Source organism: Cervus elaphus, chromosome 18, assembly GCF_910594005.1.
Source record: "Cervus elaphus chromosome 18, mCerEla1.1, whole genome shotgun sequence".
In the NCBI taxonomy this organism is placed as follows: Eukaryota; Metazoa; Chordata; class Mammalia; order Artiodactyla; family Cervidae; genus Cervus; species Cervus elaphus.
The window spans coordinates 42056208-42074737 of NC_057832.1; the positions used below are offsets into that span (position 1 = coordinate 42056208).

Below are 18530 nucleotides of genomic sequence, written 5' to 3' on the forward strand. Positions count from 1 at the left end.
AGTCCAGCAGTTGTATTGGACATTTATCTAAGAGAAATTAAGTTCATGTATTCACTCAGTCTGTATTCAGGCGTTCATAGCAGCCGTATGAGCAGTAGCCCCAAACTGAAACAACCCCAGATGCCCTTGAGCGGGTCACTGGTTGAGCAGCTGTGGTGCATCCAGTGATAAAAAGGAAAGTAGCACTGATACACACACAACCTGGATGAGTCTCTAGAGATTTGCACTTGGTGAAAAAGGCCAGTCCCAGAAGGTCACATGCCTTATGCTCCATTTATATAATATTTTTGAAATGACAATATAACAGGCAGAACACTTTAGTGGTTTTCAGGTGTTAGGGATGGTGTGGAGGGGAGGAGAAGTGAGGAGTAGGAAAGGAGGTGGCCGTGGCTACAAAGAGTAGGACTGAGGGGGCCTGGTGATGGAGTTGTTCTGTATTGTGACTGTCGTCACAAGAATCTAACGTGATAACATTGCTTGGAACTGAACACACACACACACGAGTGCATGTAAAACTGGTAAATCTGAATAACATTGAATTAATGTTAAGTGTTGAATTTTTGGCTGGGATCTTGTTCTGAAGAGATGTTGGAGATGTTGTTGTTTGGGGAAGACCAGATAAAGGGTTTATGGGATCTGACTGTCTTCCTTAGAACTGCCTTTGTGTCTACAATTATCTCAGAATAACAAGTTTAAAAAAATAAAGCATGTATAAATTATCCCAAACAAAATGAAATAAAAACCTACACTGAGAACTGGAAAAAAGGGACAAAGAAGAAGGCCAGAACATCTGTCGTGGTCAAAACTATTCCTTCTGAATGTATTAGTTTGAACAATATAAAGTGGCCTGTATTAGCTTTTAACTTAGAGGAATAACAGTTTCATGTGTCTGGCACTAGTACAATTAGGCTTTGTTTAAACAAAATTAGCAGCCTTTGGAAGAAGGGATGAGTTAGTTGAAATTTGATATCGTTTAGGTGGGTGATTGTAATAATGGAAGTATCACCATCCTGTTATTTTATATTAGAGGAACAGTAAAGTTGACTTTTCACATCCCTGAGAGTATTTGAAAGTGTTTTTTTTCTTTCAACAGACATGATCTGTTAAAAAACAAAACACTTCATGAACATTCTACTGTAGTCTTGCCTAAGGATATGCTTATCATTCTGGAAGGTCATAGAGAAGCCAGGCTTATTGAATCAGTTGGAATGGTACTTGATATTTCAACAATAAATTAGAATAGCATGTTTTGAAACTCCTCATTCAAAAATAGTTCTGCTGATCTTCCTGTTGTCAGCTGCTTCTGGTGTGGTTGATGGTTGAGGTTTTCAGCAAGAGCAGAGAAGCAGGGCTAAACTGTATTGTATGCGCCTCTTGCCTGATGCAGACCTGTTTGTTCAGGGATGACAGTGATCTCCCTGGTTCGGGCCCAGCGCTGTGAGCAGTTGTGGCAGATGTGATAGGGCAGCCCTGGGCAGGTCATTTGGAGAGGTCAGGAAGGTCTAGAGCATCACTGGGTGGTTGTTTGGGGTACCAAAGAAGAAGGTGTATACAGTACAACATCTGCACATAGAACCTGGTTAATAAAGGTTCGTTTGCCTTCACCCACCCATTCCTACACCTGTCGTAGCTCCTTTTACTTTTGCACGCAGCAGCAGAAGAAATGCACTCTTAAAATCAAAACATAGAACTTTTTATGACAAGAAGGAATAGATTGTTAATTACTTATACAAATAAGTCCACAGATGCTATAAATTATTTATTGAAAGAATATAATATATTTACTCAGAATTTTATTTGAATTCTTGCAATATTTAGATGGTTGACTAGTCAGGCATTTCAGGTAACAATAGTAGTCCTTGGCCCATGCCAGTTGATTCAGTTTCAATCACAGGGCCCTCTGGGATTCCACACATGTCAGTGGCTGGTTTTAGAGAGAGATTCACTCCAGTGGCCGTTGATTCATGCTGTGAAGCCTTAAATCTTGGATATTTCACTTATTAGCAATTGACTTGACCTCTTTCTTGTTCCATTTCCTCATGTATTGAGCAGGAAAAATAATGCCTACTTCTTGGTACATTTGAGAAGAATCGGTGAAGGAGATCCTGTGTATATAAAGGACCCAGTACTGTTCCTTCCACAGAACAGATGTTCAGGGACCAAACAGAAAAATCAAAGAGCATCCATAAAAGAGACCTCCATGGTGGCCTAATGTCGTGTTCAGAAACTCTAGTAAAAGGAACTCTGCCTCCCTGCCATTTGAAACCTTCTTGAGGTCCTGTCACTACACAGTACTTGGTTCCCTGTGTTCTCTAGCCTCCTACCTTGGTATTTCAGAAGCAGAGTATAATTAGCAATTGCTATGTTGAATGCACCTATTTTTTTGATATACTGCCCCATTTTTCGATCTATTTATTGATGTTTAGAGTATACACTTGTTTTTAAGATTTAAAATCTCCCCCAAAGTCCCAGATTTATTTATTTGTATGAGAACCCATGGGGTATAGTGAAAAAGTTGAAATTTTGCTTTATTATATACCATCTCCATCCAAAAAGAAATGTCTACAATATGTATACTAAAAAAGAGGACTTCATAACCAAAGACGAGTAAAAGATTTATATACAGTACAGTATTCTATGGACAGCAGCATTTGTGTACAAGGTAAAATTAACTTGTTAAAAAATTTAAATTATCTGCAATTGCATTTTTAAACAGATACTGTCTTCATTTACTGATAAAGAACTTTTGGCATATGCAAAAGCTGGAGCAGTAGCTGAAGAGGTCTTAGCGGCTATTAGAACTGTGATTGCATTTGGAGGACAAAAGAAAGAACTTGAAAGGTTTGAGTCTCCTTTTTTAAGTTGGTAGAGCTGTTAAATTCTGTCATCTTAAATGCCCTTCAGGTTGATGGTGATGATTGTAAGGGTGTTCTCTGATGTATGTGTTTCCTGAAATAGCTTCTTGGGTATATTACAGCATAGTTAATATTCTGGAAAAGTTGTCATTCTAATTGTTGTAATTCTTCTTATATCTGCTAATTCAAAGTGTTTTCTAGAGTCTCCTAGGTTGGGTAGTGAGATAAAATAGTTTCTTAAGGCTGAAACATAATTAATATCTCTGATGATAATTTTTCGCCATCAAGTTAATTCTTGATTTTCTAAGAATGAGTATTGTAGATCGATGGGGTCATTAAGTGAAAATAATGGTCACTTCTGGGGGAGGTGAGGGGCTGGTGAGAAAAGCGGGGCACATGGTGGGGGCGTCTTGATTCTGACCTTGTTTCATTTCGTGACCTCAGGTGTGCTTACACGAGTGCTCACTGTCTATTCTTTAAACTGTTCATACTGTGTTTGGAGTATACTTTTCTCATATGATATATTTCATACCCATAAAGATATCCTCTGAGAGAATTTGTGATGGCTCTGTACCTATCATAGTTCAGAGGAAAGCAATATCTGTGCTCTATCTCATTTTTTGCTAAGGTTTTTGCTTTTGCCTTAGCATGAGTCTGACTAAAAAATGGGAAATAACCAGTCAAATGAAGCCCCTCTTCTCTTGGAGCTTAAATTCTGGCAAGGGGAGGGGACAGATACAAACAACCACAGGTCAACAACATATCTAATGTACCAGTTGGGGTAAATATTGTTTGGGGAAGTTAAATACTCCGTTAGAATCATGGAGGGGGGGGGTACTATTTCAAGAGTTTATTCAACAAAGTACATTCTGAGTAAATGTCTGAGTAGAGACAGAATGAAGTTTTGAACTTGGCATTCATTTCCAGTTTTTCTCAATGGAGAGGTGTATCAGAAAAAGAATCTGTTTACCAACATGGGGTGACAAATCTTATCTGATTCTGCCTAGTTATTGCGCCAAGGGAAAGCATCTCTCCATAGAAATAAAAACTGCAAGCCTCATCTTCAGGTGCTGCTAGAGTGTGAATTTATAATAAATACTCTGAGGACCAGGGAGCTGTCTCTTCCTAAAGCTGAGGGTTTCACATTAAAAATGAAACTGAGTCTAGTGGTAGCACTAGGGTGTTTGGTAGAAGAAATTTAAAAATTGCTGAAAATTTGTGAACTAAGCAGCTAAATTAAGAAGTTGGAAAAAGAATAACAGAAAAGGAAATATAAGAAGGGTAAAGGATTAAGAGCAAAAACATTTTAATAGAAAATAAAGATAAAGAAGCAAAGTGTTAACAAAAAATCATTAATTTTTATGAAAATATAGATAAATAATGAAGTAGTATTTTGAAGGTTTAATCAGGAACAAAATGAAAGAGAACAAGGAAAAACGTTGCTACAGATTTTTAAAAATTTATTTTAAGAATTACAGTTTTATACCAGTAATTAAAAATCCCTGATGAGATAGATGATGTCCCAGAAAAATATAGGTTAAAATTCTCACTTAAGATGAAATTTGAGTAGAACCATAATCATTAAAGGAATTGGATCCAGTTTAAAATCTCCATCTTTTGCCTTTCATATATGTACATGCATAAACATGCAAAAACCACCAGGTCCAGATAATTTTCCAGACAGATTTTACCAAAACTTCATGAAAGAGATAACCCCATCTAATAGATATTGTTTTAGAGAATGAAAAAAACATATATATATGAAGTTGTGAGTTCATTTTATGAGGCTAGTATAACCTTGACATCATAACAAGATAGCAGGTACATGAGAAAGGAAAATTATAAAACAGTTTCATCTAAAACATAGATGCAGAAAGTCTAGATAAATTATTTGCTAAATGAATCAGTGTGAAAACTATCATCAAATTAAAAAAATTTCTGAACCTGATGACTTGATCCCATAAGTGCAAAGATGATTTAAGTTAGGAAATCCATTAATATAATTAACCACACTAGTAGACTGTAAGAAAGACATTTTGTTTTGATGGATGAGGTAAAAGTATTAATTACAAATGATTCATGACAAAAACTTTCTTAATTTAATAGAGGATATACCAGATACCTACAGGAAATTTTATTAAATGGTAAAATGTTAATAGCATTCCTTTAAAATAAGGAAACAAATATGTCTGCTAGCCTCATTTCTATTTAGGGTTGTACTGGTACAAGATAATAAAATTAAGGAAAAAGTAAGAGTAAGAATAATAATAATAAAAAAGAAAAGTTATTAGGTTGGTAAACAAAAAGCAAAACTGTCATTCTGTATAGAGCATATGATTGTCTACACAGCAATCCCAGTAACAGTGTAATAAGATCTGCAGACCAACAGTGTACAGGCAGGCCTCTGGGTACCCAGTCCAGGGGTAAAAATGGCATTCCTGTGGACAGCAGTGAACAGTTAGAGAACGTGTAGTATTCCGTCAATTCTAGGATACACATTTTTCTCTTGCAATTCATCATCTCTGAAATTGAGACAAATCCTACAATCAGAGCCATCTTACAGTTGCTGTGGGTCTGGATTGAGAAGCTGAGTTCTTGCAGGAAGGATTTGTGTTTGCTTCTGCCACTCACTGGGGGCACTATTAACCTGAGCCCATGTACATTATATTCTTGGTCTAGGAGTTTTTGAACCACACTGGTGAATTTGTATTTTTCAGACCGGTATATGCATTGCCTTTTATGGTTCCAGTTCCCAGGGGACATGTTTTTCCACCGCCGCCCCCCCCACCCCCCACCCTTCATCTGTCGTCAAGGTTGAGACAAGCAGGTTCCCCTGCTGGCACTTTCCGTGGTGCACATGCTTATTATATTGAGGCTGGAGCCTTTTGGGTCCCTGCTGTATACGGAGTGTTCTGTTAAACTCCTTTATTAATGTTGCATAAAAGAACACGATTATAAAACTTCTTAGATTCATGGCATCCAAAATTTGAAGAACATGATAATTTTAGAAGATATTATTAGCAATGAAAAACTATTATGATGTATAACCTGGGTGTAAGGAGGGAAAGGTGTCAAGTCCAATATTAAAAACTTAGATAAATCTTATTTTGGTTCACTGTAAGTTTAAAGGAATTGAAAGTATTTTTTAATGGAGTGAGCTAAGTAATTAGATTTAAGTAATTAGATGGTGATTGCAGCCATGAAATTAAAAGACACTTACTCCTTGGAAGGAAAGTTGTGACCAACCTAGACAGCATATTAAAAAACAGAGACAGTACTTTGTCCACAAAGGTCCGTGTAGTCAAGGCTATGGTTTTTCCAGTGGTCATGTATGGATGTAATAGTTGGACTATAAAGGAAGCTGAGCACCGAAGAATTGATGCTTTTGAACTGTGGTGTTGGAGAAGACTCTTGAGAGTCCCTTGGACTGCAAGGAGATCCAGCCAGTCCATCCGAAAGGAGATCAGTCCTGGGTGTTCATTGGAGGGACTGATGTTGAAGCTGAAACTCCAATACTTTGGCCACCTGATGTGGAGAGCTGACTCATTAGACCCTGATGCTGGGAAAGATTGAGGGCAGGAGGAGAAGGGGATGACAGAGGATGAGATGATTGGATGGCATCACCGACTCAATGGACATGGGTTTGGGTGGACTCCAGGAGTTGGTGATGGACAGGGAGGCCTGGCATGCTGCAGTTCATGGGGTCACAAAGAGTCGGACACAACTGAGTGAACTGAAGAAATTAGATATAGGTTTTTTTGTTTTGTTTTTTAGAGAAGATAGTGATCAACTTTTTAACAAGCAAATGGGCTTACACAGTTATATTCAAAGATTCACTTTATGCGTAGAATTATTCCTTCAGAAGATGTTGTTTATTGGATTCTGTCTTTGCAAGGTCTCCTGGAAAATTGGGAATTATTGGAAAATAGTTTTTCGTGACTATCAGGAGTAGACTCAAGACTACAACCTGATGGCCTAAGGTTCTCTCCAGCTTGGCCATTTCTTGAACGTTCAGTTCTTTTGGCAAATTTATCCAGCATGTCAAGCACTGTGCTAGGCTCTGGGTTTTCACTTGTGTATTGGCAGTGAGTGAAAGTCGCCCAGTCGTGTCCGACTCTTTGCGACCCCATGGACTATAGCCTGCCAGGCTCCTCTGTCCATGGAATTTTCCAGGCAAGAATACTGGAGTGGGTTGCCATTTCCTTCTCCAATCTTTGAATAAAAAATAGGAAGAAAAATATCTTTTTTTTTTTTTTTTTTTTTTGAGAAATATCTTTTTTAATCAGTGCTCAGGCTGATTTTTTTATACATTCTAGCATTATTCACATATTAAATGCTGGCATTCTTATTGAGTTTTAATTCTGGTATTAAGCTGATTCAATTAAGCAGTGTTTTGTTTTTTTTTAAGTTGATACAAATAAGTAACCAGGTCTTCAAAAATTATAATAAACTTTCAAAACCAAAGTAGACCTCACTGGATATTTTTTTTAACATCAAGAAGCTTAAAAATCAATTGTCTGGTAAGCAAAATGAAAATTTAGAAATGTTTTCTCAAAATGTGGATATAATTATGTTAAACCCTCCAGAATATGACAGAAATACTTTTCTGAATTTTATTCAATTTTAATTTTACTTATGCATTAGGTGATGTTGTTTGGTATTCATATTAGAATTTCCTTGAAAAGCTGTTTCTATTAACTATTTCTTATAATGATTATTCAAAAAGTAAATGTAAAAGTTTTTTAAACAGTTAAAAACCTAAGAAAAGGAAGTTTCAGGTCATAATCATATTCCTCTGTTTCACTTTTCAGATAATTCCTAATGCTTCATCAGTTTGTATTTAGAACACTACACTTACCTTCCCTCTTGATGCGAACCTTGTAAAAGAATTAGCACATTTCCTCAGGCTATGAGTTATAGGAAGTCTATATGTCTTTCGACAGCTTGATATGCTACTTTGCCTTTTTTGCCCTCATATGATCCCTGGTCAAAATCATGAGGTGGAAAAAAGAGAAGGAAGGGCGGGAGGAGAGCAGGAAGGAAGAAGAAAATCGTCAGAGGCATGAACTAGACCATGAACTGTTTAAACGTGTTCTGAAGGAAGCAAAGAATGTGCTGATGAGGGTGAGCAGGACAAGTCTGCTTTAGCCATGGCGGTCGGGGAAGGCATGCGTGTTGGACATTTGAGGTGTCCTGGAGGCTGGTGCTTGAGGGAGGAGAAAAAGCCTGCTGTGGTAGGGTAGGGACACAAGAGTCTTCCAGGTTTCCCGAGATGGCAGAGACTTTGGTATATTCTAGAAAATATCCTAAGGCTTGTGTGACTGGAGCTCGGTTGAGTGAGAGGAGATTGAGGTGAAGAGGGGCTGTTGAGGGTGGGTGGGGGCCAGAACATGGGGACTTGCATGTCCTGGTAAGGAGTCAGGATTTAACTCCAAGGGCACAGGGAAGCAGTTGAGGGATTTAAGCAAGGGAATGACTGTCTACTTGATGTTTTAAAATCATTTCTCTGTCTCTGATTGGTCCGGTGAATGGATGAGAGCTGTCAAAAATTTGAACTACTCAGAAGACCGTTGAAGTGGTCCAGAAGAAGGATGATAAGTCCCTGGGTTTGGGATTTAATTTGGAAGTAAAATTATTAACGGGCTTCCCAGGTGACTCGGTGGTAAAGAATCCGCCTGCCAATTCAGAAAATGTGAGAGACACAGGTTTGATCCATGGGTCAGGAAGATCCCCTGGAGAAGGAGATGGCAGCCCATTCCAGTATTCTTGCCTGGAGAATCCGATGGACAGAGGAGCCTGGTGGACTATAGTCCATGGGATGGCAGAAGAGTCAGACACGACTTAGTGATAAAACAATAGCAATAATAGAATTATTAAAGCTATTCTTAGACCAAATATAATTCTTCACTTTTCCTTCTAGTTCTTACCCTTCCCTTTGCTGCTTCCACATAGACAGGTAATTAAGGTCTTACTTTGATTTTCTCTTCAAATTAGCTGGTATAGTCAGTCAGTCAGTTCAGTCACTCAGTCATGTCTGACTCTTTGCGACCCCATGAATCCCAGCATGCCAGGCCTCCCTGTCCATCACAAACTCCCGGAGTTTACTCAAACTCATGTCCATCAAGTCGGTGATGCCATCAAGCCATCTCATCCTCTGTCGTCCCCTTCTCCTGCCCCCAATCCCTCCCAGCATCAGGGTCTTTTCCAGTGAGTCAACTCTTCACATGAGGTGGCCAAAGTATTGGAGTTCCAGCTTCAGCATCAGTCCTTCCAATGAACACCCAGGACTGATCTCCTTTAGGATGGACTGCTTGGATCTCCTTGCAGTCCAAGGGACTCTCAAGAGTCTTCTCCAACACCACAGTTCAAAAGCATCAATTTTTCAGCGTTCAGCTTTCTTCACAGTCCAGCTCTAACATCCATACATGACCACTGGAAAAACCATAGCCTTGACTAGATAGACCTTTGTTGTCAAAGTAATGTCTCTGCTTTTTAATATGCTATCTAGGTATAGTAGGATCTCTCAAATTCTCTCAGAATTTAAAGTGAATTTAATTCAATAGTATACAATGGGGCTTCCCTGGTGGACCAGACAGTAAAGAATTTGCTTGGGATGCAGGGGACCTGGGTTTGATATCTGGGTCAGGAAGATCCCCTGGAGAAGGGAGTAGCTATCCACAGCAGTATTCTTTCCTGGAGAATCCCATGGACAGAGGAGCCTGGCGGGCTACAGTCCATGGGGTTGCAAAGAGTTGGACACAGCTGAGTGACTAACACACACACACACAGCAGAAATTTTTCCTTGCTCTATAGGTGGCTATTTGCGTCATTGATAAATGTGTTCATATTACTTAAGAAGAATAGTTTTTTCTAATTGTCAATGTTTTGTTATGTAACTTTGACCCCTTTTAGGAAATCCTACTTTACCATTTTGATACTAGAGTTTTTAATGAATTGATGATTTTAATATCTGATTTTGTACATGTTACATTTTTGTTGACAAGCTAATCAAAAAGCCTATACAAAAGGAGTAGTGTTTGCTTCTCCTCCTTCCTTACCCCCTTCTTTTTTTCATTTATCTTTTCTGGCATCTAAGTGATTTTCTTCCTTCTTGCTTCTTCCTGTGCAAAAGTTTCCTCTGGCTGCTTGGGACACAGCATATCACAGTGATTTCTACATTAGTCTCGGTAAGCAAGAACTGAAATAAAGGCAAAACAAAGTGTGAGTCATAAGCATTAAAGTTCCTTAAATGTAATCATGTGCAATTTATGCCCGGTGGTACTTTCACATCACATCAGCTCATAAAGTGGGAGACATGTATATTCAACCATTGAAGGACATTTCTCAAAAATAATTTTCTGGTCAAGGGTTATAACTGGCTAGTTGATTTACATTTTTTGGAGGGAGAAACTTTAATAATGTATTACTGTTTTATCACTATAAAGTTCTGTTTAAATTTATTCTTTAGGAAGTAATCATGTAAATTTCATTGGGCCATGCCATGGTTTGGTAACTGGTTATTGTTGAAGTAGTTTTAAATGTCATGAGGGCGTGAAAGAATACGTGCTCATACCTGAGCAGGGCTTGGCCTCTGCTTGTACATTCTAACAAATGGAACAAATACTCCAAAAAATTAATATAATGCTGTATAATGTTTATACCATGATGTGTTTATGGATCAAAGAACTCAAAATACATCCTATTAGAAATAAATTCTTTCACTTCAGCAATTATGAGCTCCTCTTTCAGCAAGGCAATGTTCTGACGTCCTGTAGGGAGTTGTATTAAGAGAATAAGGACAGATTTAAGGCTCAGTTACAATCTGTTCTCTCTCTGATAGTTTTACCATGGTTCTGTATCTGCAAAGATCCTTCTTTTTCTTTAAGTCTGATCCCCATTCACTTACCTCCATATCGCTCTTCTTAAGCGGAACAGTCTGCTATGTATCTATCTCCTTTAACTTGAATATCAGAAATCAACCACTTCCCCAGGGTTTAAAAAGTGCTCAAATTATGTTAAGTGATTAGAATGAGAGGGAAATGTCTATCAATGGTCTCCAGCACTGCTTCGGTTTTGTTTGCTTTGTTTGCTTCCTTGGCTTTGCCCTCTTTTGTGTAACGCCCTGTATTTGCTGTAAGAATTACTCGTGGGTGCTTCTCTGGTGGCTCATATAGTAAAGAATCTGCCTGCGATACAGGGGACCTGAGTTCCATCCCTGGGTCAGGAAGATCCCCTGGAGGAGGGCACGGCAACCCACTCCAGTATTCTTGCCTGGGAAACCGCATGGACAGAGGAGCCTGGCGGGCTACAGTCCTTAGGGTTGCAAAGAGTTGGGCAGGACTTAGCAAAGGACACAGTTTATTTACATGTAAAAAGTCTTAGATGGCAATTCACAGCGCTCAGATTGCTCCTACACATGTGTTTTTCTCACATGGTCCTTCCAGCAGGCCCAGAGGGAGGCAGGACAGGGAGCAAACTGCCTCCATCCTTGATGTGCAGAGGTTTCAAGGACTTACTTGTATTGAGTACTTTCTTTGTTTTAAGTTAATTTTTATTGGACTATAGTTGCTTTATAATGTTGTGCTAGTTTCTGTCATACAGCAAAGAGAATCAGACATACACACACACAGACACCAACCCCCCCCCATTTCCTCTCTTTTTTGAATTTCTTTCCCCTTTAGGTCACCACAGAGCAGTGAGCAGAGTTGCCTGTCCTCATTAGTTGTCTGTCTTATGCATCGTATCAGTAGTTGTATATGTGTCCGTCCAAACCTCCGAATTCATCCCACCCCATCTCTTCCCCCGCTTGGTGTCTGTATGTTTGTTCTCTACGTCTGTGTCTTTATTTCTATTTTGCAAATAAGATCGTCTGTACTGTTTTTCTAGATTCCATATTTGTGTTAATATATGATATTTGTTTTCTTCTGACTTATTTTGCTTTGTATGACAGTCTCTAGGTCCACATCTCCACAAACATCTGTATTGAGGACTTCCTAGCATTATATCTTCATTTTATTAATACATTTCAAATGCATGCAGATTTTAAAGGGAAAACAAAAGTGTTTTCATAGCTTGTGTTTTGTCTTATATATGAAACAGTGCAAGTGCTGTAAGTGTGCTAAGTATTACTTCTTTTAGTTCACTATTGCTAAGGCCAGAGAAGGTGCTTTTAGAACATGCCTCCACAGATTACTTAATTTCCATAAGGCCTCAGTTTCCTTTTCTACAAGAAGAGATTAAAATAGTACTAACACCGTAGGGTCAACCTGTGGACAAAGGGAGAAAATACATGCGAAGTGCCCATCAGAGGCCTTGGTGCGTCTTGAGTACTCAACAACCATCATGCTGTATTGACCCATTTTGTAAGATTTTACAAGCATGTGCGATAATTTGTTACTTCTCCCAGGTACAACAAAAATTTGGAAGAAGCCAAGAGAATTGGAATAAAGAAAGCTATCACGGCCAACATCTCTATGGGTGCTGCTTTTCTGTTGATCTATGCATCCTATGCCCTGGCATTCTGGTATGGGACCTCCTTGGTCCTCTCAGAAGAATATTCCATTGGACAAGTGCTCACGGTAAGTGATGTTATAGTAAGAGATGAATCACCTTTAAAATGTCAATGAAATTTAATGGTGTTGGTTTGACTGTTAGAGAATATATTTTTGAATAACTATTAAACAATGACCAAGAAGAGTGAGTGAGAGCCTGGGATTTGATATCAGGCCAGTTTGATTCAAATTCTGGCTGTGCCACTTACTGACTGTATGATTTGGTTCAGCCACCTAGACCTTTGAAGACTCTGTTACGTCTTCCGCAAAATGGAATTGACAGGAATAAGATGCCATAACTTTTAGTGTTGTTGTAAGGACTAATCGAGAAAGTGAATATACAAACACTTAGCAAAATTTCTTCTCTGTAAGTTGTTGGATAATATAACTACTGTGTGATTTAGAAAGAAATGAACAGTGACTTTAGCCCTGTTTAACACCTGTAGAGGAACAGTGTCAAATGTACGATAAGAAACTGATTTGGGCAAAATGAAAAAAAAATCTGTTCATCAGACTTCAAAAAGAATAGAGTTTGGTGGAGGGGGATAAAAAGATTCCATCTGATGGAGAATGTGTGCTTTATCATTTAAAAAATATTTTCCGATGTACCGTTCTACTTGATACAACACTAAGATTGCTTGGTAGGGAAAACAGAATCTTGTCTGTTTTTTCGCAAATAAACAAATTGAAGTCCAGACTGTCAGAGAATCACCTGAAGACATACAGCCATTTAGTGCTTAATCCAGGGTTCAGACCTCAGGTTTCTGACTCTCATAATAGAGTTTATCTCCACTATACCCTGCTGATGCTCTAACCCAAAATTCTTGGCCTCTGAAGACATATGAAAGTATTCCAGTCGTATAGAATTTATTATTTCATGGATCCAGTAAGATGAATTCAGCATTCTCAACTGAAGAGTACTTCAATTTTAAAATAGTTTTAATAGTCAGTATTCATATGTTATCTTGCCATGTAAAAATTTAACTAGCGATGTGAAAGTTATGAAAAAAGCATACTAAATACTAAGTAACTCGATGCTTTTACTTCACATTCCTCAGGTCTTCTTTTCTGTATTAATTGGAGCTTTTAGTATTGGACAAGCATCTCCAAACATAGAGGCATTTGCAAACGCAAGAGGAGCAGCTTATGAAGTCTTCAAGATCATTGATAACGTAAGTCTGGGCTGGCCATTTATCTGTCTGTCTAAAACAGTCCATTTCTTTATCACTTTTATTCAGCTCTCCACAAATGTAATTGAAAGTATTTATTGTAACCTAGTAGTTGCCATAACCTTCTGACATTGTATTCTGTTTAGAAACCAAGCATTGACAGCTATTCAAAGACTGGGCACAAACCCGACAATATTAAAGGAAATCTGGAATTCAGAAATGTTCACTTCCATTACCCATCTCGAAGTGAAGTTAAGGTACAATGAAATGATTACTCGACAATTCAGCAATGTATGTAGTCCTGAAATCTGCGGTTTAAGTTTATTTCTCATTCATTCTCATAGGTCTTGAAGGGCCTCAACCTGAAGGTAGGGAGCGGGCAGACGGTGGCCCTGGTTGGGAACAGCGGCTGCGGGAAGAGCACCACCGTCCAGCTGATGCAGAGGCTGTACGACCCCACGGAGGGCATGGTGAGATGACTCTTGTTCAGCCAGCTGCTGCAGCACTGACTTAGCTCAGCAGATCGCACGTCACAAATCTGCGCTGTGTGCATATCACAGCTCCTTTTTATTTTAGGTCAGTATCGACGGACAGGATATCAGGACCATCAATGTAAGGTATCTGCGGGAGATTATCGGGGTGGTGAGTCAGGAGCCTGTGCTGTTTGCCACCACAATAGCCGAGAACATTCGCTATGGCCGTGAAGATGTCACCATGGATGAGATTCAGAAAGCTGTGAAGGAAGCCAACGCCTATGACTTTATCATGAAACTGCCTAATGTAAGTCCTTCTCCATCTTTGTTGTGCTTGGAGAGTCATGGCATGCTGGCCTGATGCATCAGAAGTCAGGAAAGGAATATAAACTGGAGGAACTTCCCAAGGTGGCAAATCAAGATGACTCCAGATTTTAAAGCTCTAGTAGCATCAACTAGTAGCAGACATACTTTTTAAGAATATTTAGTTATTTTTTGACTACTCTGGGTCGTCATTGCTGCCAGGTGGGTTTCTCTAGCTGCGGGGAGCAGGGGCTGCTCTAGTTGCGGGCGAAGGCATCTCAGTGTGGCGGCTTCTCTTGTTGCAGAGCACGGGCTCTAGGCACCCAGGGCTCTGGGGCTCTGGGCTCTGGAGCACAGGCTCCGTAGTTGTGGCTCACGGTATTGGCTCCTTGGCGTGTGGGATCTTTCTGGACCAGGGTTCAAACAGGTGTCTCCTGCATTGCAAGGTAGATTCTTAACCACTGGACCACGAGGGAAGCCCTGACATTTTTTTTTTTTTTTGATTAGGGTTGATTATTGCCAATTTTTGAGGCCTCCCAGGTGGTGCCAATGGTAAAGAACTCACCTGTTAATGCAAGAGAGATAAGAGACATAGATTCAATCCCTGGGTTGGGAAGATCCCTGGAGGAGGGCACGGCAACCCACTCCAGTATTCTTGCCTGGTGAATTCCATGGGCAGAGGAGCCTGGTGGCTTCAGTCCACAGAGTCGCAGAGTTCGACACAACTGAAGCGACTTCACACACACACAACTGGACCATGTGCCTGTGAGGTTTGGGTTGTTTACAGGATTACTTCCCATCTTACAAATCTGAGCTGAGATTGCTTTTTCTGTTGTTTCATCCTCCTGTGTTTTCGGTGCTGTAGAAATTTGACACCCTGGTTGGAGAGAGAGGAGCCCAGCTAAGCGGTGGACAGAAGCAGAGAATCGCCATCGCCCGGGCCCTGGTTCGCAACCCCAAGATCCTCCTGCTGGACGAGGCCACCTCAGCGCTGGACACGGAGAGTGAAGCGGTGGTTCAGGCGGCCCTGGATAAGGTGGGTGAACCTCAGTTCAATCCTAGCTGGTTTATAAGCATAAGAGCATTCCATTGTTAATTCTTCTTAATACTATTTTTAAAGAAATCTCTCCTAAAGTAATTCTTTAAGCTATTAGAACCATGAGGCCTCTCTGGATCTGTATAACTTCTATTTCTCTGGTATATTTTTAGGTAGAGATGAATAAACTTTCATTGAAAGATGCTTGCACGTTTTTTTAAGTTAAACAATCAGAAATATAGACTCAGATGAAAGTTGGTCTTCATTGTGATGTTATAGCCTTAGAGATAACCCTGATACTTAGGCTTTATGAGTTCTTACTGTTGTCAGCACGAGGAAGGTTTACATCTAGTTCTCAAGAGGTCAGATGCCTATCAGAGACAATGGGAAATGAGAGACCTCTTACCTTGAGGAGAGTGCCAGAGAGTTGATGACGCTGGGAATGAAATGAAATGTCCTTGACCATCAACAGAGGTCGACCTTCCTGCAGTGCCTGAGTCCGTGTGACTCACTCACCTGATGGACGTGATGCGTGTGCCATGCGAGTCACTGTGCGCTTGGCCTCTGGTGTCTGATGACAGCGAGGCTCGCTCTGTGAGGACTCGGAACGCGGAAACCTTTTCACTCATAAGTGCTCTGAGTTGAAGTGCTCCCAGTAGAACTAAAAGATGAACCCATTTCTGCCCCAACTCTCTCCCTCTTCTAATAACAAAACAACTCTGTTTCTCTAAACATCCTGTCAGAGTGCATAACAGATTGTTGAGAAAGGAAAAAGAAAAAAGGTCCCTGAGAATTTTGTGGACCAAAATAGATGGAGATGCGATTGAGTCTGCTTTTCCCTCTTCACTTTGCTTATCTGTGTTTTCTTTCTATTCTACCATGTTACTGTGTATTAAATTATTAATAAAATGAATTTAGAAAGGTTGCATTTAAAAATACCTTTTCCTTTTAATGCACATTTTAGAGGGGGCATTCCACACCTCATCCTTTGAAAACATCCAAAGAATTGATCCATTGTCTTCTCCGCTTTCTAGTTATTTCCACCTAATTTTTCTGATGTGCATTTTTTTCTCTTCCTAGACTTTTTCTCACTTCTCTTTTTCATACTGATCCTTATACCTCTTTTTGCTAGCTTATTCTGAGAATTTTATTGCTAGTTCCTGGAGAGAAATATGAATAGGAAAAATTATAAGCATTGGGAAAGTTATAAAGGTTAAAGAAATCTCAGACACGTGCTGGTTATCTGGCTTTGTTTCATATGAAAATAAAAATGAGATTGGGTGTTTAAGACATTTACTTAACTCCTTAGTTTTTTCATAATGCTTCTCCCTAGAAATAAGCATCATTTATTAAGCACTTACTGTGTACATCAAGTGCTACCTGTGCATTATTGTATATCACAACCACTCCAGAAAGTAGCATTGTATTAATATCCCCATTTGATATGTGAATAAGTTGAACCTCGCACTGGTTTAAAGACTTGTATAAGACCCTGGAATTCATATAGAGCAGAACTAAGATTTGAGTTCAGATCAGTGTGATGCTGAATGAAGTCTGGCCTTTGTTGCCTCACATTTATTGTTGTCTTGGTCATCCAGATGTCTGTGAGGGAGCACAGGGTGACTTCAGGGGGACTTGGTGCTGGCTGGCTTGCATGGGATAGCAGCGGGCCTGTATCTGCTCTAGTTGGCTGATTCCTGGGCTTTCGAGTGTTTTACCTCTGTATAAGCCCTTGATTATTACGTAAACTTAGGCTAGTAGAGATTGAGTAAAATCTTAGAGGCTTACATAGTATTAATATGAGACTGTCATATTTGTGTTTATACTTATTAAAACATCATATTAAACCATTAACAATACATGTACTGAAGCCAGAGACAGCCTCATATAGCTTACACAGTTTTGCAATGTCCAGGGCATTGGTGGTCAGTAAATATACATTGAATTACTGAATTTTTTTCATATAATTGTTCATGTATTCAAAAATGAGATTTTTCTCCCTTTAGGCCAGGGAAGGCCGGACCACCATTGTGATAGCGCATCGTCTGTCCACGGTTCGTAATGCTGATGTCATCGCTGGTCTTGATGATGGAGTCATTGTGGAGAAAGGCAGTCATGATGAGCTCATGGGGAAGAGAGGCATTTACTTCAAACTTGTCACAATGCAGGTATAGTCTGACTCTAGCAGTTTCCTCAAGTATCTCAGGCATGAGCTGATTTTGCTGTATTTGGTGCTATAAATGTATGTTACTATTAATTATCTTGAGAAGAGGGAAAAAAATTCTTGGGTGGGAAGCAGGGGGATTGAGGATCACACCAGGTTTTAGATATTTTTTTTTCCCCTCTTGAAAGGAGAGAAATGAAGAAGGATAGAGAAAGGTGAAGTTAAAAAGGCTTACAAGTGAGCTATCCACTCTAGGGCTTCGCAGGTGGCTCAGTGGTAAAGAATCTGCCTGCCAGGCAAGAGAAGTGGGTTCAATCCCTAGGTCAGGAAGATCCCCTGGAGAAGGAAATGGCAACCCACTCCAGTATTCTTGCTGGGAGAATTCCACAGACAGAGGAGCCTGGCAGGTTACAGTCCATGGGGTTGCACAAAGAGTAGGACCCGACTGAGCAACTAACCAGCAGCCGCGGCAGTATCTGCTCTAGCAGCTGCTCGCCACACACGGTTGTTGAGCACGTTAGTGGTGGTTAATCTGAACTGCAGTGTTTGTAAGTTGAAGATGCATACCAGAGTCCAAAGACTTAGTCCAAAGAAAAATGCAAACTATCTCAAAAAGTTTTTATAACCCACCATTAAGTGGGTTAATCTTAAATACATTTGAGGTTAGATAAAATATATAATTAAAACTAACTTTACCTATCACTTTTTTTGACATGTCTACTGAAAACATTGTGTCTCACAGTATGACTTGCACCATTATTTGTGTTGATGTCACTGGTCCAAAGCAAATCTGTTTGAGCCAAAAACACTCACACAAAGGAGGTGACTAGATGAGATACTTGGAATGGATGCCATGTTGTTTCAGCATAGTTTATGGGGATACTTATTTAATGGTTTTAATTTTCAAATATAATCACACCAAAAAAATGGCAGTTCCACTTCATCCTTTCCCATAAGGACTTAAATTACCATTTTCCTT

General features: G+C 39.6%; 1 protein-coding gene across 2 annotated transcripts in view; it reads left to right on the forward strand.

The window, feature by feature from the left end:
• LOC122673828 (ATP-dependent translocase ABCB1) overlaps positions 1-18530 on the forward strand; it is a 101027-nt gene that overhangs the window by 37853 nt on the left and 44644 nt on the right. For both annotated transcript variants that reach the window (XM_043871718.1, XM_043871719.1), the window contains 8 exons: positions 2717-2841; positions 12262-12433; positions 13465-13578; positions 13722-13832; positions 13920-14045; positions 14152-14355; positions 15217-15387; positions 17394-17555. In XM_043871718.1, the coding sequence (XP_043727653.1) occupies positions 2717-2841; positions 12262-12433; positions 13465-13578; positions 13722-13832; positions 13920-14045; positions 14152-14355; positions 15217-15387; positions 17394-17555 (1185 nt within the window). The remainder of the gene's footprint in view (positions 1-2716; positions 2842-12261; positions 12434-13464; positions 13579-13721; positions 13833-13919; positions 14046-14151; positions 14356-15216; positions 15388-17393; positions 17556-18530) is intronic.